General features: G+C 42.5%; 1 protein-coding gene across 3 annotated transcripts in view; it reads right to left on the bottom strand.

Moving 5' to 3' along the window:
* TRMT1 (tRNA methyltransferase 1) overlaps positions 1–22,280 on the bottom strand; it is a 53,414-nt gene that overhangs the window by 1,541 nt on the left and 29,593 nt on the right. For all 3 annotated transcript variants that reach the window (XM_089688701.1, XM_089688703.1, XM_089688702.1), the window contains exons 10-16: positions 16,504–16,573; positions 14,093–14,227; positions 8,474–8,556; positions 4,953–5,061; positions 4,203–4,279; positions 3,982–4,101; positions 1,336–1,447 (exon numbers count right to left, since the gene is read on the bottom strand). In XM_089688701.1, coding sequence (XP_089544827.1) covers positions 1,336–1,447; positions 3,982–4,101; positions 4,203–4,279; positions 4,953–5,061; positions 8,474–8,556; positions 14,093–14,227; positions 16,504–16,573 — 706 coding nt within the window. The remainder of the gene's footprint in view (positions 1–1,335; positions 1,448–3,981; positions 4,102–4,202; positions 4,280–4,952; positions 5,062–8,473; positions 8,557–14,092; positions 14,228–16,503; positions 16,574–22,280) is intronic.

Below are 22,280 nucleotides of genomic sequence, written 5' to 3'. Positions count from 1 at the left end.
TCAAAGGTGAACTTATCCTTTTTAAGATCTCACCAACAGGGCACAGACAAGACAAACCTGACAGGGGTTCTAACCATTTCCTACTCGATCCATAACTAAAGGTTTAGATACTTCTTTAAAGGATAAGTTCACCTTTTCAGTTCTAAAAAAAACAAACAAAAAAAAAACATTTTTACGGTGGGGGGGGGGGGGGAAGATACATTTATTATTTCTTACACAGGAGCCTGAAGAGCAATTGCACCAGTCATCAGTAGAACGATGGTGTCATGCAGGTCTATCTGCTTGCATGTATGAGCAAGCGGATATACTGACCGGAAGATTAAATGAACTAACAAGAGCTGTGGTAGTTCATTGAGAACTACAAGCGGACAGCTGCTAAGGCTGTAGTTTCTCATTCACAGAACACAGTAAATGAGTGATGGGGAAGAAGATCCCTTGCTAGCTGTCCAAGTGGGGGATTTGTGCTCGTTAAAGGTGAACTTATCTGTAAAGGCTTTTTTTTTTTTTCTTCCACTTCCATACCGGGCACTTTTACCCCCTTCCTGCCCAGGACAATTTTCAGGTTTCAGCGCTCACACGTTGAATGACAATTGTGCGGTCATACAACACTGTACCCAAACTAAAATTTTATCATTTTCTTCACACAACTAGAGTTTTGTCTTTTGGTGGTATTTAATCACAGCTGGGGTTTTTATTTTTTTGTTATAAAAGTTTGCAAATTGTTCTTCATAAATTTAGGCCAAAATGTATTCTGCTACATGTCTTTGGTGAAAATAATCCAAATTAGGATGTATTTAGTCTGAAAATTGATCAATCCTGAAGTACTGACGGAATGTCAGGACAGTACAGATATCCCCCAAATGACTCCTTTTTGCAAAGTAGGCAGTCCGACTTATTTCATAACGGGCATGGTGAGGTTTTTTTGAAGTTGTAATATTTTTTTTTTTTTTGTCATACTGTCACCAATGCAGTAGTGTCATCATATAACTGGCATGGCGGTGATCAGGGACACTGACTGGTCATTATGAAAATATATTTTTTTTTTTCGTACTGTCACCAAAGTAGTACAATGTTACCAGTGTAACATTGTACTACTTTAGGCAAATGATCTAATTTTATTTATTTTTTACACACACAGAATTACTTTGCTATAAGCAAGCATTTACCTGAATGAAATCTATTCATTCAGGATTTCTTTTTTTTAACCGATTTGGCCACAGCTAATCACATGACAGCTGGGCTGTGATTGGCCCAGCTTGTACATGTGATTGCTGTAACCATTCACAGCTAGCCACACTTGTATACAATGGATGGCTTCCTATCATGAAATCTGACCTGTCTGAATTTTTTGCAAGGAAACTGTTTCAAGTCTGTATCTTCTGGAGTTATTTTCCTCTTGTTTTGGTGTCGCTTCCTCTTCTCTTCCAGATTGGCTGAAATGCAACCCCTTAAAAAATAAACAGAGCTCATATAAGAAGGAATCAATTACTTGAATAAGAAACTAATAACAGAACAGTCTGTAGGAAGAGAGCCGTGGCCACCAATCAGAAACCAGCTCACATGTTAATGAACGTTACTGATCACTGCTCTGTATTCACAAAAGTGAAATTTCAAGCATAGGAAGAACATTTTGTAAATGGTTGGTACTATTCAGGAAACCAGAAAATGAAAGGGTTACTCAGTTTATCAAATTTTAGTTATATAAAATTCCCAAGATCCTTTTTTAAGCAGTGCATTCACAAGGACTCTGGGTGGCAGGCACTTACTGTCGGTCTAATATCTTTTTGCCAAGAACATCATTTCCACACATACAACACCTCTTTTAGATTGCAGAAAATAATTTTGGCCCGGTTGATCACAGATGTTCATTACTTCAGGGAGATTCTAATGAGCGGAATTGAAAATCCCCGGTAAACAGATTGACAAAGGTGACATCTAATGTATAGGTGGATATCAGATCTCTGCAACACGCCACAATCTGTATTTTACAGCCCATTAAAAAAAACAAAAAAACTCAGCTTCAGTGTGTCAAAGTTTTCTGTATTTTTCTGTACCTCTCACCTCCAATGTAACACATATGCATCTATGAGCAGTAACATTTTCTGTGTCGAGAGTGCACTCACTGCATAGTGACTGAGCTATCAAAGACAGCTCTCAGTCCGTACTAATGATCAGGAACCAGCTCCTGTTCATGTGACTACTGACAGCCAATCACAATCATCTAATCCTTCCCACCACCCCCTGTGTACAGACCCTATTAAAAGAGCCACCTGGGCAGAAAGGGGTTAAAGCAGCAATTAAAGTAAAGGTTAATCTCATGACAGGTCATGTTATTTTATTTTTTTTTTCTTTTAAACAATTTGCCGCTGTGCATTTAAAAGGCACTGTTTGTGCTTTCAACCAAGTGTATTAAAATAGGTCAGCCTAAAAAGCTAAATTTAATTCTAGGTTGGCATGGCTTCATACTACAATAATAAATATTTTACAACAGCAAACTCTTCTTTTTTTTTTTTTTATTCCCTTATCTTAGAAATCCCCGTCAGTCAATAGACAGGTCCTATTTAAAACAGTTTGGCATAACCAAATCAAATTATACTGCTAAAAAAAAAAAAAAGTACATCATTCATTATCTGAATTCTGGAAAAAAAAAAGTTCCTGAGCTTCTCCATGGGACCTAAACCTATGCAGCCTAGATTTCAGGTAGACATTGGCTGTTGGACTTGCAGTAAGGTAAAGGCCTCGTTCTCGGGAGTGCCTAAGCATACAGTCATGTGAGGACCATATCTGCCCACACAGGAATGGATAGGCGTTATGTGCATCCTCCCGTGCAGGCAGTCCCATTCATGTCAGTTGGGATGCAGCAGCTGCATGGACACAGCCACTGCTCCCAATTCGACAGCCATGCCGATGTGTGGCCAAGAATGCACCCAGGGTGCAATTTGGAGCCGTGCATTTGCAAGGCTGTCAGACTGGGAGCAGCAGTTGTATCCATGCAGCTGCTGCATCCCAAACAACACGAATGGGACTGCCTGCACGGGAATGAATGGAAAACATATCCATCCCCACGTGGGCAGACATGGTCCTCACACGGGTGTATGCTTAAGTATACCCATGTGAACGAGGCCTTACTTTGCCTGGCACACCTGCAATAAGGGTATGTCTACCTGAGATCTAGGCTGCATAGGTTTAGGTCACAGAGAAGCTCAGAATTTTTTTTCAGAATATGAAAGGCATATTTTTGCTTTTCTTTTTTATCAGTATAATTGGATTTGGTAATGCTGACCTGTGCTCTGATCCAAGTGAACTGTCCCTTTTGAAGAGGTTTTACATGGGACTGTCTGAACAGGGATTCATAGAATGCCTATGTATCCCCATGCAGGCAAACAAGGCCCTTGCCTTGAGGCCACAACAAGGAACCAGAGCTTATATTATACACTAGATTGCCAAAAGTATTGGTTGGTCGGTCGGTCGGTCGGCCTTTACACACACATGAACTTTAATGGCCCCCCAGTCTTAGTCCGTAGGGTTCAATATTGAGTTGGCCCCGCCCTTTGCAGCTATAACAGCTTCAACTCTTCTGGGAAGGCCGTCCACAAGGTTTAGGAGGGTGTCTATGGGAAGGTTGGACCATTCTTCCAGAAGCACATTTGTGAGGTCAGGCACTGATGTCGGGGGAGGAGGCCTGGCTCACAGTCTCCGCTCTAATTCATCCCAAAGGTGTTCTGTCGGGTTGAGGTCAGGCCATGGAGGTGACTGGAACACCTGAATCCAATGATTTGGAGGGGTGTCCCAATACTTTTGGCAATATAGTTTATATAAGCAAAATAGTTTATTCTGTATACATATCAATGCATACTATACACAGAACATGGGTTATTAAAAGGCTGACAAGCTTCCCACTTTCACACACAGACTTAGAAAGCACCAAGACTACAGTTTCTCTTTCAACCTGTCATCCAATGTCATGTGATGTCTTATTACCCGGCTTTAGCGCGCGCTTTTGGGCCCCAATTAGCCTCAGGGTTTTCCTGGAACCTCTTTAAGCCCATTTTTCGAGACTTTGGATTGGCATCTTCCCGCACCCCAAAATTGGCCTGGATGCTGTAAAAATCAGTTAGTACACAATTACACGCAACTCATCTCAAAGTTTCCAGTGAACATTGTTAAACAGATGTACAGTACATAAATGATATATTACTGACCTTGGCTCTGTGCTTAGGATGTGATGTGCTGGACTTGTCTCAGACAACCTTTCCCTTTTTACAGGATTCTGCTTCTCCTGTAAACAGACCACAGCCAGAAAATGTTTGGGTCAATTTTTATCCAAAAAAAAAAAAAAAAAGGTTAGGACTATAATGATCTGCCCCCAGCCTGTGATTGGACAACGAAGGAACAGCAGCACAGAGATGGGGTCCTCCCCCTTCTGTAAGCATGTTGACACTAAGCAATATTGTGTGAAGCAACAGGGCCCCCTAGTGGCTAATTGCTGTGCTCCTACTCCCCATCTGGGATTTGACTGACAGCAGCAGAAGCCAATGGCTCCCAATGCTGCCTGAGTCTCCTGCGAGAAATGAAAGTGGAGAAGAGCTGCGGTAGACAGGCACAGCACTGGATCTCAGGTAAGTATTTAAGAGGAGGTTAGAGAGAGCAACTTCTGAAAGGTTTTTATTTACCATAATACAGAGAATGTATCAAAGTGATATTAAGGTAAAGAAAATTTGAAGAAGCAGGATGGACTATTTATCTTGAACGAACAAATTCTAACAGCATTTGTGGTCTTCCTTCTGAAAATTAAATCCATTCCAAACGTTGAATGTTAAAAGCAAACAAAATTTTGAATAACATTTCTTAGGTCATCGAATGTACTGAGAAATTTCATACAAATGTTCATTCAAAAATCTACTAGCATATGGCCAGTTTGATACAAACATAAATAACAGACTAGGACTCACCCAGCACCTCATTATATCCCAGATGACAGAAGGCGACGCATCAGTTTTGATGGCGTTCTGACAAGCATGTGACAAGGAGACCTTGTACCCAGCATGCAACAGGGCAGACCTGGAAGAGAGACAGTTCACCATATAATACAGTCTTATGCAGATATGCCAGTTAAGGACTATGGTGGGAAGCATAGTGGCTAAATGGTTAGCACTTCTGCCTGGCAGTACTAGGGTCGTTGGTTCAAATCCCAACTACGGCACCACCTGCCTGGAGTTTGCATGTTCTCCCTGTGCCTGCGTGGGTTTCCTCCAGGTACTCCAGTTTCTTCCCACACTCCAAAGACATGCTGGTAGGTTAATTGGCTCCTGTCTAAATTGTCCCTAGTATGTGTATGTATGAATGTGAGTTAGGGACCTTAGATTGTACACCCCTTGAGGGTTAGGGACTGATGTGAACGTACAAAAAAAAATATATATATATATTATATATAAAGCGCTGCGTAAATAGACGGCTCTATATAAGTATATGTAATAAATAATAATATTAGGTTTTAAAAACCTGCAATTTTCATGGCGGTCATGCTTGCTACACCAATCAGAAAAGTTGCTGATCCAGAATAATTATACGAGTTCAGTGTACAGACAGTGGAATGGCTGCATGCTTGGCAGTAACTAAGCAGTGAAGGATGGGATGGCATCCCCAGAGCAAGTCCCTTATCCTGACTCCCAAATGCTCACACTGGTTGTATTTAAAGTGATCTTTTTATTTATTTCAGGTACTTATATAGCGCTGTCAATTTACGCAGTGCTTTTACACATATATATATTGAACATTCACATCAGTCCCTAACCCTCAAGGGGTGTACAATCTAAGGTCCCTAACTCACATTCATACATACTCATACTAGGGACAATTTAGACAGGAGCCAATTCACCTACCAGCATGTCTTTGGAGTGTAGGAGGAAACCGGAGCACCCGGAGGAAACCCACGCAAGCACAGGGAGAACATGCAAACTCCATGCAGGAGGTGCCATGGTCGGGAATTGAACCCATGACCCATTTACTGCAAGGCAGACATGCTAACCACTAAGCCACTGTGCCGCCCATACTTTTTGATTGATTTGTCCAAACAGATTTGACTTAACCATTTCAGCTCTCCCATTGTATATCTTCTATGGACCGAAGCAATTTTTACAATTCTGCAATTGGCCAGTTTATTCAACAAAACACTTTAAAAAATGTTTTACTTTTTTGACTATAGATTTTTGTAACACCTATTTGTACTTTGATTAGTGTTGGATTTATTGAAAAAATAGTGTTACAGTAGATTCAATGAATCAATTTTATTCTATAAATGGTTTTTAAAATCACACTAAAATTGATTGTTTTGTTTTTTTTAAGTTTGCCCCTTTTGTTTTTAATGCTACACTGAAAAAAATGAACAAAAATAAAAGTTAGAAATATTGAATGAAACAAAAAAATAGAAAACAAACAATAAAAAGGAAAATATTAGTTAACCCCTTCACGCCAGCTGCATGCAAATGTGCGGTCTCCTGGCATCTGGGCCTAGACGCCGAGCGGCCGCACATTTGCGTTCAATATACATGTGCGCTGAGAGCGTGCGCCCTGCGCGCTCCCAGCACACATGTACAGTACACATCGAAAGGTCCCGGTCTCCTCTTGCGATCGGGACCTTTCCCGATCATGTGACCACCGTGACGTCGTGTCACGGCGGTCACCTGACACTAAGCTCCGCCCACCTCCCGGCGCAGAAACCCCTCTTCACGCCGGGACGATCCGGTGTGAACTGGTTAAGGGAAGAAGGGAAAGAGGAGTTAACCGTTTCAATACCGTGTGATTTTACACCTTCCTGCCCAGGCCATTTTTCAGGTTTCAGCGCTCTCACACTTTGAATGACAATTGCGCGGTCATACAACACTGTACCCAAACTAAAATTGTATCATTTTCTTCACACAACTAGAGCTTTCTTTTGGTGGTATTTAATCACCGCTGGGGTTTTTATTTTTTGCTAAATTAACAAAAAAAGCACATTTTCTTTGTTTCTGTTATAAAAGTTTACAAATAAATAATTGTTCTTCATAAATTTAGGCCGAGATGTATTCTGCTACATGTCTTTGGTGAAAATAACCCAAATTAGGATGTATTTTTTAGTTTGTAGGAAAGTTATAGAGTTCACAAACTATGGTATAGATCTGAATATTGATCAATCCTGAAGTACTGACGGCCAATCTAATTTCTTGAGGTCCAAGAATGTCAGAATAGTACAGATATCCCCAAATGACCCCTTTTTGCAGAGTAGACAGTCTGACGTACTTCATAAGAGGCATGGCGAGTTTTTTGAAGTTGTATTTTTTTGTCATAATTTTTCGGAAAATTAAAAAATTAAAAAAATTATTTTCACTATTTTTTTTTTTTACATACTGTCACCAGTGCAGTACAGCGTCATCATATAACTGGCATGGTGGTGAACATGGACACTGACTGATGACAGTATGAAAAAAAAAAAAAAAAAATTATATATATATATATATATATATATATATATATATATATATATATATATAATTTTTTTTTTTTTTTTATATTTAATTTTTTATTACTTTTTTTAAAGATTTTTTTTTCATATTTTACTATGACCAAAGTAGTACAATGTTACCATAGTAACATTGGACTACTTTGGGGGAGTGATCAGTATTTTTTTTTTTTTTTTTTATACACAGTTTGCTTATAGCAAAGAATTACTTTGCTATAAGCAAGCATTTAGCTGAATGAAATCGATTCATTCAGCTTTTTTTTTTTTTTTGTGCTTAGCTGTGATTTGGTCACAGCTAATCACATGACATGTGCATGTGACCTGCTGTGACCATTCACAGCTAGGCACTAGTATACAATGGATGGCATCATGAATGAAGCCATCCATTGTATACAACTATCATGTGACCTGCTGTGATTGGTCACAGCAGGTCACATGGTACCAGCTACGGGAGCCGGTACTCGGATCTGTCATCGGTCGTGTCCGAGGTGCACGGCCCGTGACAGATCCCGCTGCTGCGCCGCTCTGCTGTGCCGCAAACTGCGCATGTGCGGGAGCACGCCAAATGGCGTGCACCCGGAATACAGGAGCGCATTTCAAGCCGCCAAACGGCCATTGGCCGGGCGGCTAATGGTTAAATAGGACCGATTACAGTAAACTATAGGTTAAAAAGGAACAAATTTTTTTTTTTTTTTTTTACTTGACAGGTTGCCTTAACTGAGATCGTCGGCAGACATTAACAGCGTTCATTTGTATCTCTATCTCACGTATGCACAATTTCCAGCACATTTGGTCATTGATTCAAAAAACCAGCCTAAACATGACACGCATTTTTGCACTTCAAAAATGTAAATTGGCCCTAAAGCTTTTGCTATGGGATTGCTTGCTTTCCCTGCCTGTTTCCTATACAGCTAAGCATCTTCCAGAGGATCATGGCTGCTTTATATCATATCAATGTGTAAGTTGGATCCTGACCTGAATGGTAGCAGTCCGGGGGTGTTGCAGCGGATTGTGCTGCTCAGATTGTCCAATGTGTAATATAGCGGGGTATCCAACTCCTGTAATGTGGAAACAATTAAAACCAATATTTTATCTACTGTGAGGTCAGATACATTTTGCACGTGTTGAACAGCAAATTTGTCACTTAAAGTAGTGAAATTGCAATTTTGACAGGCAGAAAGTAACAGCTAAACACTTCTTAAGTCAAAGTTTTGCCATTCCCTCCCAGGGGCAGACTGACAACTTATGGGCCCCCGGGCAATAGGGGATCATGGGGCCCCTGTGTTCTCGCCCACACCCAAAAAAGCCTATGAAAAGCCAATAAAAAGGTACCAGGGGCATCTCATGGGGCCCCCTACTGACCCTGGGCCCTCGGGCACTGCCCGAGTGCTCAAATGGTCAGTCCGCCCCTGGTCCCTCCTGCCGCCTACACATTCCTATTAGCCAGTCATTATGATGGACCACCTTACTTTCCAACAGAAATGTGTGGGAGGGAGGAGAACCCTGATACCAAGAAAAAAGTACAGAAGCTTTGCCCTGTCAGGATGACTGGGCATTTTGGCAGTATGGGGACACTAAAAGGCATAGTCCACCCTTGAAAAAAAAAATGTAATAATAAATGCACCAACAATGATAAAATAAAAAAGTGTGCATTTAATGGCATTCGGCACTCAGGCCTGCAGAACATTGCAGCTGTGATCAGTAATTTGCACACACTCCTGCAAACTCTTTCTCCAGGCTCAGGTCCATGTGGAGGCTGGAGAAAGTGCCTGTGAACTACAGCATGGATGGAGAATACAATTGCTAGCATTTTCTCAACAAGTCCCACTAGCCATGGTGGCAGGTGGGACCTGAAGCCATCATTTGTAAACAATTCCTGGGCAGGATGATGCAGCTGTGCCGGCGGAGCTATAAAATGACAGGATTCCCCTGGACAAAACAATCACCCCATGATTTCCTTGAGTGGCGGTGTTGGTTTGGAAGAGTATGTGACCATGTTTCATGTTACACCCCAAATACGGTATATTCACCTGCATACCTTTCAGCAGCTTCCTTTTTCCTCAAAACTGAGAATCTTTTTAAAGCAAATGTAAAAGTAATCTGTAAAGTTTGAGATGAAGTACCTGTGACCATCTTGAGTGCTGACAGTGTAGTGCTGGAGGGGATTGTTTGACAGGCAAGTCTGCCATAATGTGCTATTGTGCAGCACATAGTCAGGGCTGTGGATAAGGGGGTACCATCAGTCCAACTGTACGGGGCCCAGGCCAGCAGGAGGGCAAAGACAGCTGGGTAAATTTGATGTGGACAAGGAGGATGATCGACACGGTGGGGGGGTGGGGGCAATTACTGGAACCGATCCTTTTTATGGGTCTTTCTGCAACAGCTGAAATCCGGCTTCTTCTCCTCTCCCTCCCACTGGCTTTCAGCTGCTGCAGAGAAAACCATACAGGGGATCGGTTCCAGTAATTACCCTCTGCCGCACCCATCACCCTCCCTGTGAACCATATGTTTCCCCCTGCTGCCCAGGCCCCTGTGTGCCCCCAGCCCTGCAGTGCTGCTGGCTTCTCTCCTCTCTTTCCCACTGGCAGTTGCAATCACACAATATGAACATTCAGGATGGAGAGTATGGGACGGGTCCAGTAAATATGTCACATTTACCATCCACTTCCTTCCCTGAATGAATGCACTGAGTGATTGGTACCAATCACTCACTGTATTCATAACTGAAGTACAGTAAACTGTGTTTTTTTTTGGGGGGGGGGGGGCCCTGTCAGGTTGGTTGTATGGGGCCACGTGGTTTCTAACAGCAGACCTGCATGTAGTAGCACATTATGACTAACAGCTCCTAGGGGCTCATTTGTAAAAATAAAATGACAGAGTTTAATTCCACTTTATTGATCCCTTGCAAGCTGAAAGCGGATGACTGACTGACCGGACCAATGCACACTGAAGATTTGGGAGACCGAATTAAGGTAGTTGGCTGGGCAACTGTCAGTCTTAATGTTAGCTTCAACCTAAACTGAAGAGTCAGACACAGACGAAAAAAAAAAAAAAAGCCTAAACAACCAGGTGAATACAAATCTGTGATAGGTAACCAATGTTTGAAGAAGAAAGAGAAGAAAAGGAAAGAAAGGAAAGGAAAGAAAGGAAAGGGAAGAAAGGAAAGGGAAGAAAGGAAAGGGAAGAAAGGAAAGGGAAGAAAGGAAAGGGAAGAAAGGAAAGGGAAGAAAGGAAAGGGAAGAAAGGGAAGAAAGGAAAGGGAAGAAAGGAAAGGGAAGAAAGGAAAGGGAAGAAAGGAAAGGGAAGAAAGGAAAGGGAAGAAAGGAAAGGGAAGAAAGGAAAGAGAAGAAAGGAAAGAGAAGAAAGGAAAGAAAGGAAAGAAAGAAAGAGAAGAAAGGAAAGAAAGGAAAGAAAGAAAGAGAAGAAAGAAAGGAAAGAAAGAAAGAGAAGAAAGAAAGAGAAAAAAGAAAGAGAAAAAAGAAAGAGAAAAAAGAAAGAGAAAAAAGAAAGAGAAAAAAGAAAGAAAGAAAGGGAAGAAAGAAAGAAAGAAAGAAAGAAAGAAAGGGAAGAAAGAAAGAAAGAAAGGGAAGAAAGAAAGAAAGAAAGAAAGAAAGAAAGGGAAGAAAGAAAGAAAGAAAGAAAGAAAGAAAGAAAGAAAGAAAGGAAAGAAAGAAAGAAAGAAAGGGAAGAAAGAAAGAAAGGGAAGAAAGAAAGAAAGGGAAGAAAGAAAGAAAGGGAAGAAAGAAAGAAAGAAAGAAAGAAAGAAAGGGAAGAAAGAAAGAAAGAAAGAAAGGGAAGAAAGAAAGAAAGGGAAGAAAGAAAGAAAGGGAAGAAAGAAAGAAAGAGAAGAAAGAAAGAAAGGGAAGAAAGAAAGAAAGGGAAGAAAGAAAGAAAGAGAAGAAAGAAAGAAAGGGAAGAAAGAAAGAAAGGGAAGAAAGAAAGAAAGAAAGGGAAGAAAGAAAGAAAGAAAGAAAGAAAGGGAAGAAAGAAAGAAAGAAAGAAAGGGAAGAAAGAAAGAAAGAAAGAAAGGGAAGAAAGAAAGAAAGGGAAGAAAGAAAGAAAGGGAAGAAAGAAAGAAAGGGAAGAAAGAAAGAAAGGGAAGAAAGAAAGAAAGAGAAGAAAGAAAGAAAGGGAAGAAAGAAAGAAAGGAAGAAAGAAAGAAAGAAAGGGAAGAAAGAAAGAAAGAAAGAAAGAAAGGGAAGAAAGAAAGGGAAGAAAGAAAGAAAGGGAAGAAAGAAAGAAAGAGAAGAAAGAAAGAAAGGGAAGAAAGAAAGAAAGAGAAGAAAGAAAGAAAGGGAAGAAAGAAAGAAAGGGAAGAAAGAAAGAAAGAGAAGAAAGAAAGAAAGGAAAGAAAGAAAGAAAGAAAAAGAAAGAAGAAAGAAAGAAAGAAAGAAAAAGAAAGAAAAAGAAAGAAGGAAAGAAAGAAAGAAAGAAAGAAAGAAAGAAAGAAAGAAAGAAAAGAAAAAGAAAAGAAAGAGAAAAAAGAAAGAAAGAGAAAAAAGAAAGAAAGAGAAAAAAGAAAGAAAGAGAAAAAAGAAAGAAAGAAAGAAGAAAGAAAGAAAGAGAAAAAAGAAAGAAAGAGAAAAAAGAAAGAAAGAGAAAAAAGAAAGAAAGAGAAAAAAGAAAGAAAGAGAAAGAAGAAAGAAAGAAAGAAAGAAAGAAAGAAAGAGAAAAAAGAAAGAAGAAAGAAAGAAGAAAGAAAGAAGGAGAAGAAAGAGAAGAAAGAAAGAAAGAGAGAAGAAAGAAAAGAAAAGAGAAAAGAAAAGAAAGAAAGAAAGAAGACAAAAAAGAAAAAAAAAGAAAGAAGGAAGACAGTTTGTATAAGAGTTTGTAAAAGAAAGAAAGGGAAGAAAGAAAGGAAAGAAAGAAAGAGAAGAAAGAAAGAGAAGAAAGAAAGAGAAAAAAGAAAGAGAAAAAAGAAAGAGAAAAAAGAAAGAGAAAAAAGAAAGAGAAGAAAGAAAGAAAGAAAGAAAGGGAAGAAAGAAAGAAAGAAAGAAAGAAAGAAAGAAAGAAAGAAAGAAAGGGAAGAAAGAAAGAAAGGGAAGAAAGAAAGGGAAGAAAGAAAGAAAGAAAGAAAGGGAAGAAAGAAAGAAAGAAAGAGAAGAAAGAAAGAAAAAAGAAAGAGAAAAAAAAAGAGAAAAAAGAAAGAGAAAAAAGAAAGAGAAGAAAGAAAGAGAAGAAAGAAAGAAAGAAAGAAAGGGAAGAAAGAAAGAAAGAAAGAAAGAAAGAAAGAAAGAAAGGGAAGAAAGAAAGAAAGAAAGAAAGAAAGGGAAGAAAGAAAGAAAGAAAGAAAGAAAGAAAGAAAGAAAGGGAAGAAAGAAAGAAAGAAAGAAAGGGAAGAAAGAAAGAAAGAAAGAAAGAAAGAAAGAAAGAAAGAGGGAAGAAAGAAAGAAAGAAAGAAAGAAAGAAAGAAAGAAAGGGAAGAAAGAAAGAAAGAAAGAAAGGAAAGAAAGAAAGAAAGAAAGAAAGGGAAGAAAGAAAGAAAGAAAGAAAGAAAGAAAGAAAGGGAAGAAAGAAAAGAAAGAAGAAAGAAAGAAAGAAAGAAAGAAAGAAAGAAAGGGAAGAAAGAAAAAGGGAAGAAAGAAAGAAAGGGAAAGAAAGAAAGAAAGAAAGAAAGAAAGAAAGAAAGAAAGAAAAGAAAGAAAGAAAGAAAGAAAGGGAAGAAAGAAAGAAAGGGAAGAAAGAAAGAAAGGGAAGAAAGAAAGAAAGGGAAGAAAGAAAGAAAGAGAAGAAAGAAAGAAAGGGAAGAAAGAAAGAAAGGGAAGAAAGAAAGAAAGGGAAGAAAGAAAGAAAGGGAAGAAAGAAAGAAAGAGAAGAAAGAAAGAAAGGAAAGAAAGAAAGAAAGAAAAAGAAAGAAGAAAGAAAGAAATAAAGAAAAAGAAAGAAGAAAGAAAGAAAGAAAGAAAGAAAAAAAAGAAAAAGAAAAGAAAGAGAAGAAAGAAAGAGAAAAAAGAAAGAAAGAGAAAAAAGAAAGAAAGAGAAAGAAGAAAGAAAGAAAGAAAGAAAGAGAAAAAAGAAAGAAAGAGAAAAAAGAAAGAAAGAGAAAAAAGAAAGAAAGAGAAAGAAGAAAGAAAGAAAGAAAGAAAGAGAAAAAAGAAAGAAAGAGAAAAAAGAAAGAAAGAGAAAAAAGAAAGAAAGAGAAAGAAGAAAGAAAGAAAGAAAGAAGAAAGAAAGAAAGAAAGAAAGAAAGAGAAAAAAGAAAGAAGAAAGAAAGAAGAAAGAAAGAAGGAGAAGAAAGAAAGAAAGAGAGAAGAAAGAAAAGAAAAGAGAAAAGAAAAGAAAAGAAAGAAAGAAGACAAAAAAGAAAAAAAAAAGAAAGAAGGAAGACAGTTTGTATAAGCCCTCTTGAATTTGCTTCTCCTGAATAGGCATAGTCAACCGTTGGGGCCATGTTTTCTGTTACACCCATATTTAGAGTGTAAACGGATACATAGATGCATTTCCCATTGTACATACATTGATTGAGGAGAGTGAGTGCACTAGAACAGGATTTTGCTTTAGATACTATAGTGACAGAAGATGTTAGATACGTCTAAGCAATGCAATCCCTTTTGCCTTTTAGGACTTCCACATACAAGACATTCATGCTCTCACCTCGATGGCCATACTGAGCACCCCCTCGATTCTTTCAGATGTCTTGAACCTCTTCGGGTTGCGCTCTGAAGCGGACAGGACTCTTTGCACAAACTCTTTGTTATGGAGCGCCTCAGCCCAGACGGGACCTCCCACCTGCAACAAATTGACCACAAGATCAGTCACCAAGGCATTAAGGCAAGGTTTACACCTATGCAGGTTGCATTTGAGCCATTTCTGCATTGTGTTTTTGCACCTGAATTTTTGGTTCTATAGACTTCAATGGAAACGCTGCAGAAAAGCATGTAGTGTGTTTTTGATGCATTTTTTTTTATTTTTCTTGTTGCTAGGCAGATTTAAAAACACAAAACACATCAAAAATGCACTACATGCTTTTCTGCAGCATTTCCATTTTAGTCTATAGAACCAAAAATGCTACTTTTTGCATTCAAAAAAGTCCCCAACCCTTTCCAAAAAGCGCACCGGGTGAAAATGCGCAGATGTGAACCTCTCACATAGGAAATCGTGTTAAATGGACTGTACTGCGTTTCTGCAAAACGCTGCGGAAAATGCTTAGGTGTGAACCTGGGGTAAGATCACCACCCTCATTACAATCTAATTGTGTAATCTCCTTCTGATCTACCGACAACTATGGAATACAGGTAAGGTTATTGCTATCAAATGGATGACCCCTCCTTCCCTTTCCCCAATGTATCTCAGTGGAAACTGTTAAATCATGTTATGCCATATGTCAGTGGTCTCCAAACTGTGGCCCGTGGGCTGGATGTGACCCTTTGCTTGTCTTTTTTGGCCCATGGGGCACCACTTCTCCCACTGATACAAGACACTATTCCTCCCTCTGACACCAACACTAAGGCATAATTCCTGCCACTGACACCATCAATGGGGTGCTATTTCTCACACCGATAGCAACAATGGGGCATGATTCTTCCCACTGACACCAGCAATAGTTCCCACTATCCCAAGTAGAAATGATCTCCATAAATGTAATAAAATATGATGCTTATGGTGTGAACCTGATCTTACACTCTGCAGTGCAAGGGCCTGCCTGATTGGATACAAATTGAAAAGATCGTTTCCGTAGGTCCTTGTATTAGTGTAAAAGCAGACTGTATAACTAGAAAAGCTACAATTTGTGGGGAAATTGTGTTAAGTGTTCTTTCCTCCACCAGTAGTCTACAACTGGAGTGGGCGGAGTAACTGGGTGGAGTGGCTGGAGTAACTGGGTGGAGTGGCTGGAGTAACTGGGTGGAGTGGCTGGAGTAACTGGGTGGAGTGGCTGGAGTAACTGGGTGGAGTGGCTGGAGTAACTGGGTGGAGTGGTTGGAGTAACTGGGTGGAGTGGTTGGAGTAACTGGGTGGAGTGGTTGGAGTAACTGGGTGGAGTGGTTGGAGTAACTGTTGTGTGGTTGGAGTAACTGTTGTGTGGCCGGATTAACTGTTGCGTGGTTGGAGTGGCCGGATTAACTGTTGCGTGGTTGGAGTGGCCGGATTAACTGTTGCGTGGTTGGAGTGGCCGGATTAACTGTTGCGTGGTTGGAGTGGCCGGATTAACTGTTGCGTGGTTGGAGTGGCCGGATTAACTGTTGCGTGGTTGGAGTGGCCGGATTAACTGTTGCGTGGTTGGAGTGGCCGGATTAACTGTTGCGTGGTTGGAGTGGCCGGAGTAACTGTTGCGTGGTTGGAGTGGCCGGAGTAACTGTTGCGTGGTTGGAGTGGCCGGAGTAACTGTTGGAGTGGCCGGAGTAACTGTTGGAGTGGCCGGAGTAACTGTTGGAGTGGCCGGAGTAACTGTTGGAGTGGCCGGAGTAACTGTTGGAGTGGCCGGAGTAACTGTTGGAGTGGCCGGAGTAACTGTTGGAGTGGCCGGAGTAACTGTTGGAGTGGCCGGAGTAACTGTTGCGTGGTTGGAGTGGCTGGAGTAACTGTGAAAAGGTCAATGGGCAGCGTGAGTTGCAAACAAATGGTCATATTGTGAAAACGATCAGGATTATGGCTTAGCCGTTTTGTAGTGGCAGCGGGGATAGCTGAACGTTTGATATAAGATTTGTGTAGTTGGGCTTGAAAATGAGGGAGTGATGGCAGTTTAGAAATCATGTCCTGATTTTTCAGCTCCCACTCTAGTTTTGAACATTGCGCCATTCATTCCTATGGGACCAATTTCACCACAAAAACTCAGATATTTTGTGAACCATTCGGCGAAACGTTTCACAAAGTAATAGCACACCAATCGGGAACAATCCACACGTTTCGGTATATTACTGTCTATGTCGTGTAAAAACTGTGGGAGGAGTTAGGGTTATAAATTTGCCATGCAAGAACACTTGAATATTGTAGATCCCATTAACATGTATTGTGAGCATTAGACAGATGTAAATATATGAACACAGAGCACATGGATAAAGCAGTACCTGATGTCGCTGCTGGCAAAACTCACAGTTCATTCCCACAGGAGGGCCACAGCCAGCCGAATACTTCATGCTGTTGGAAGAAGAAGACTTTATTGAAGAGAAAGCTCCAACCAAAAACAAAAGAAAAAGTTTACCAAGAGAGACCAGCGTCTAGCTAAAAAGAATTAATTAAAAACAGCTCAGGGTGTTACACTAGCACTCCCCTGGAAGCTACCTCACAGACTGTTACATCAGTCCAGTAAAAAGGCAAGAATGCATTGGTAAAATGTGTACCTAAACCCAAATGTTTATTTTCAGTTTTGGATGGAGCGGTGAGAGATTCACCTTTTTTGCCCTGGGACTATTGTCATCGGGACAGAAAGGTTCAGCAGACACCAAAATGAGAGGTGAGGGTACATCTTCAAATCTTCTAGTAACAACTATCTACGAAGAGTGTCAGGCTCAACTGTGCCATGTTTCAGTACCGGCTTTAATTCCCTGTACAAGGCTTTTGGCTCTGTCCTAATGGGCCAGCGCATGTCTTCCCCGGCATTCAAGGAAGAGGTCACCAAGACCCAAGCATGTTCCCAGTGTTCCTGACTCCAGCAATTCTCAGCGACTTCTGGTTACAAACTGAAGAGCATAGAAAATCACACAGGTGTTGGCATCCAAGTTGCTGGCTGGAACACACAGGCAATCACACAGATTGTGTGATTGCCTGTGTGTTCCAGCCAGCAACTTGGATGCCAGCACCTGTGTGATTTTCTATGCTCTTCAGTTTGTAACCAGAGTACCTGTGGCTTCCTTGTGCTCAATGGTCAGCATCCAGTCTTCACTTCTTTGTCTCCTGTACACGTCTTCCTATGGCCAGTATACCCAGTGTTACAAGAGTCTTGTAACTATTACTCCTAGTGAGCTCAGCACTCCAGTGCTGCAATAGACTTTCTTCCATGTACTGTCTGTACTCAGTCTCCAGTAGCAGCCTGCATTGGCGGGTCTGAAGAGCACAACTTAGGAGTCAGTAGCAGCCATTACAAGGTGCTCTGGTGAAGACCAGGTGGCTCCTTAAACCCTGGATACGCTGAGCCCATTTCTTTCAGTACCATAGGGTATCCAGTCGCCACACTATCTTTTGCCATGTCTCTCTGATACGGTTTGATATGTTTTCTTTATGGTTTGGCCTGAATATTTGATATAGTATTTTCTTTTCATTTAAAAAAATAATGTGTGTTTGTTGAAAAATTCTGGTGCCGAAATCGAAAATTAACCGAAATGCGCAGTTTTAAAAATGAATATATATTTTTTGGGAAAAAAAATACACTTTGATTTAAAAAAACAAAAAACAAAAAAAACACAACAAAATAATATATATCCCAATTTTTTTGTAAAATATAAAAGAGGATTTTACACGAGTAAATAGATACCCCACATGTCGCGCTTTAAAATTGTGCACGCTCGTGGAATGGCGTGAAACTGCGATACTTAATCTCCATGGGTGATGCTTTAAAAATGTCTACAGGTTAGCAGTGTAGAGTTACAGAGGAGGTCTAATGCAAAAATTATTGCTCTTGCTCTGACGTTTGTGGCAATACCTCACTTGTGTGGTTTAAACACCATTTACATATGTGCGAGCACGAGGGGGCGGGGCACTTTAAACTTTTTTTTTTAATTTATGTATTTATTTATTTTTTGCAGTGTCCCTTTAAAAAAAAAATGTAATCACTTTTATTCTTATCAAAAGGAAGGCATGCATCCCTTGTGATAGAAATAATTAGTGACAGGTCCTCTTTATTGAGAGATATGGGGGTCAATAAGACCCCACATTTCTCCTCTGAAATATAAAGCACCTGATCAAAAAAAAAAAAAAAAAAAAGGAAGAAGAGAGGATTGATCTAGTGCTTTAAAAAAGAAAAATTGGCCAAAACCGTTAGTGACGTTGCTCTGGTCCTCCAAGGGCATAGAGATGAGTGGAGGCCATTTTTCCTTCACTAATCTCTATGCCCAGCGCTGGGATCGTTCGATGGTTTCTCAGATAAGGCAGAGAACTACCGAGCGGCTGGCTTTTTTTCGGTACCTGTATCGGTGCTTTTTTTTTCATATTGGCTGACGTCCGAAAGGGGTGTTTACGGCCGAAAAGTATTGGCCACCGAAATTTCAATGCATCGCTAATAAAAATATATATAATTTGTTTTTCTTTTTATTTAAAGCTGTATTAAACTCAAAAGCAAACATGCATTTAAGTGCAGCTTACCAGCTCTTAGATTTGATGGCTGCATCATTTTCTATTTCAGACTTTCTTTCCTTTATTTTCACTTGGTGATCCTGCCAGTAAGTCTGTTGTTTTTCAACAGGACAAGCATGCTTAAGACCAGGGGTCTCCAAACTTTCTTAACAAAGGGCCGTTTTCCTGTCTCAGACCTTAAGAAGCCCGAACTACGCCCAGTGGAAGTAAACAATGCCCCATCTTTGGTGTCAGTGGGAGGAATAATGTCCCATTGTAGGTGTCATTGGAAGGAATTCTATCCCATTGTTGGTGTCAGTGGAAGGAATTCTATCCCATTGTTGGTGTCAGTGGAAGGAATTCTATCCCATTGTTGGTGTCAGTGGAAGGAATTCTATCCCATTGTTGGTGTCAGTGGAAGGAATTCTATCCCATTGTTGGTGTCAGTGGAAGGAATTCTATCCCATTGTTGGTGTCAGTGGGAGAAATACTGCCCTGTTGTTGGTGTCATTGGCAGAAATTATGTCCCACTGTTGTGTCAGTGGCAGGAATAATACCTTGAGGGCATTACCAATGGGCTGCAGCCGGTCCCTTGGCCGCAGTTTGAAGACCACTGCTCTAGACTGTACATAGTAACCACTTCACAACCAGGACAATTGTGACACTCATCTCATACACCTAAAAATATGCATTTTTTGCTAGAAAATTACTTAGAACCCACAAAACAAGCAGAGGCCATAGAGAATAAAATAATGGGCGTTGCCATGTTTTATCTGGCATGATAGTGAACACAAACAGGGGCGGACTGACAACTCATGGGGCCCCCGGGCAATAGGGGATCATGAGGCCCCTGTGTCCTTGCCCAAACTCAAAAAAGCCTATGAAAAAGGTACCAGGGGCATCTCATGGGCCCCCCTACTGACCGTGAGCCCTCGGGCAGTGCCTGAGTTTCCAAATGGTCAGTCCGCCCCCTGAACACAAACACAACATAATACCCAATTTTGCACACACTTTAGGAGTGGCAACAAAACTACGGTAAATAAATTCATGGGCAACGTTTTAAAAAAACCTTTACAGGTTACCAGTTTAGCGTGACACAGGAGGTCTGGTGCTAGAATTATTGCTCTCACTCTGACTCGCAGCAATACCTCACGTGTGATGCGATTTCCATTTACATACGCATGTGGGACCTACATGCGCATTTGCACTTGCAGGCGGTTTTCATGGCTGCTTTACAAACTGATAACTGCTTGTAAACAAACAAACCAAAACAAGGTGAAAAAATTCTCCTCGCTTACAGTTTGTGATGTCACAGAAGGAACTTCACAGTGAGTGTGATCAGAGTGGTTGTATTGGTACCAGAGCAAATAAAATGGTGCTGCGCTAATATCAATAGTACTAAGGACACAATCATTCGAAGAGTGGGGAGACAGAAAAAATAACCCCAAAACAGAGGTGATAAGTATAAAGGCCTGGATCCAGAGAGAGAGGGGGGGGGGAGAGAGAGAGAGGAGGGGGAGGAGAGAGAGAGAGAGGAGGGGGAGGAGAGAGAGAGAGGAGGGGGGGGAGAGAGAGAGAGGAGGGGGGGAGAGAGAGAGAGGGAGGGGGGGAGAGAGAGAGGGGGAGAGAGAGGCGGAGGGGGAGAGAGAGAGAGCGGAGGGGAGAGAGAGAGAGCGGAGGGGAGAGAGAGAGAGAGAGCGGAGGGGGAGAGAGAGAGAGCGGAGGGGGAGAGAGAGAGAGCGGAGAGGGAGAGAGAGAGAGAGAGCGGAGGGGAGAGAGCGGAGGGGGAGAGAGCGGAGGGGGAGAGAGAGAGAGCGGAGGGGGAGAGAGAGAGAGAGGAGGGGGAGAGAGAGAGAGAGGAGGGGGAGAGAGAGAGAGAGAGGAGGGGGAGAGAGAGAGAGAGGGGAGGGGAGAGAGAGAGAGAGAGGAGGGGGAGAGAGAGAGAGGGGGGAGGGGGAGAGAGAGAGAGAGAGGAGGGGGAGAGGGGGGAGGGGGGGAGAGAGAGGAGCGGGAGAGAGAGAGAGAGGAGCGGGAGAGAGAGAGAGAGGAGGGAGGGAGAGAGAGAGGAGGGAGGAGAGAGAGAGGAGGGAGGGAGAGAGAGAGAGAAAGGAGGGGGGAGAGAGAGAGAGAAAGGAGGGGGGAGAGAGAGAGAGAAAGGAGGGGGGAGAGAGAGAGAGAAAGGAGGGGGGAGAGAGAGAGAGAAAGGAGGGGGGAGAGAGAGAGAGAAAGGAGGGGGGAGAGAGAGAGAGAAAGGAGGGGGAGAGAGAGAGAGAAAGGAGGGGGGAGAGAGAGAGAGAAAGGAGGGGGGAGAGAGAGAGAGAAAGGAGGGGGGAGAGAGAGAGGGGAGGGGGAGAGGGGAGGGGGAGAGGGGAGGGGGAGAGAGAGGGGGGAGGGGGAGAGAGAGGGGGGAGGGGGAGAGAGAGAGGGGAGGGGGAGAGAGAGAGTGGAGGGGGAGAGAGAGAGAGGAGGGGGAGAGAGAGAGAGGAGGGGGAGAGAGAGGAGGGGGAGAGAGAGAGGAGGGGGAGAGAGAGAGGAGGGGGGGGGAGAGAGAGAGGAGGGGGGGAGAGAGAGGGGGGGGGGAAGGGGGAGAGAGAGAGGGGGGAAGGGGGAGAGAGAGAGAGGGGGGAAGGGGGAGAGAGAGAGGGGGGAAGGGGGAGAGAGAGAGGGGGGGAAGGGGGAGAGAGAGAGGGGGGGAAGGGGGAGAGAGAGAGGGGGAAGGGGGAGAGAGGGGGGAAGGGGGAGAGAGAGAGAGAGGGAAGGGGGAGAGAGAGAGAGGGAAGGGGGAGAGAGAGAGAGGGAAGGGGGAGAGAGAGAGAGGGAAGGGGGAGAGAGAGAGAGAGGGGGAGAGAGAGGAGGGGAGAGAGGGGAGGAGGGGAGAGGGAGGAAGGGGGGAGAGAAAGGAGGGGAGAGAGAAGAGAGGGAGATCGATCATCTATTGCACTTATCTAGGGTCCGTGGCCGTGATACCCGACATGCATCGGATATGGAGTCTCCTCTCTTGCTCCCCCTCTTCATGGTCAGCTCTAGGCTCCGCCCTCCGGCTGTGACGGTTGCATGCACTGATCAGAATAGATGGCCGGCTGGCTGCAGAGAGGCCAGGTGAGTGGTGCGGGTTCATAAGCCAAGCTCACCTTCTCCTGTTCTAGAATCGCTGACCCTGCCCTCCTGCCTCCCGCCCGAGCCCTGCCGAGCTCTCCCGATCTGCCAAACCCTAGTCTCTTGTCTCACGGCAGATACGCCTCTGCCCGGCGGGCCGGATAAATGTCCTCGGCGGGCCGCATGTGGCCCGTGGGCCGTAGTTTGAGGACCCCTGCTTTAAGGGTTTCACAAGCAGGGAGGCGGGGTTTAGGGTCATGTGACCGCTGTGACACGCCGTCACATGATTGGGAAAGGTCCCAATCGAAAGAGGAGATCGGTACCTTTCCATGAGTACCGGACATGTGTGCTGGGAGCCGTCACATGATTGGGAAAGGTCCCAATCGAAAGAGGAGATCGGTACCTTTCCATGAGTACCGGACATGTGTGCTGGGAGCACGCAGGGCGTGCGCTCTCAGCACATATGTCTTTTTTTAATAGA

Source organism: Staurois parvus, unplaced genomic scaffold, assembly GCF_062004578.1.
Source record: "Staurois parvus isolate SC_StPar_1 unplaced genomic scaffold, SC_StPar_1.0 ptg000450l, whole genome shotgun sequence".
Lineage (NCBI taxonomy): Eukaryota > Metazoa > Chordata > Amphibia > Anura > Ranidae > Staurois > Staurois parvus.
The sequence above is the reverse complement of the archived record's forward strand: the minus strand, read 5'-3'. Positions and strand labels throughout refer to the sequence as shown.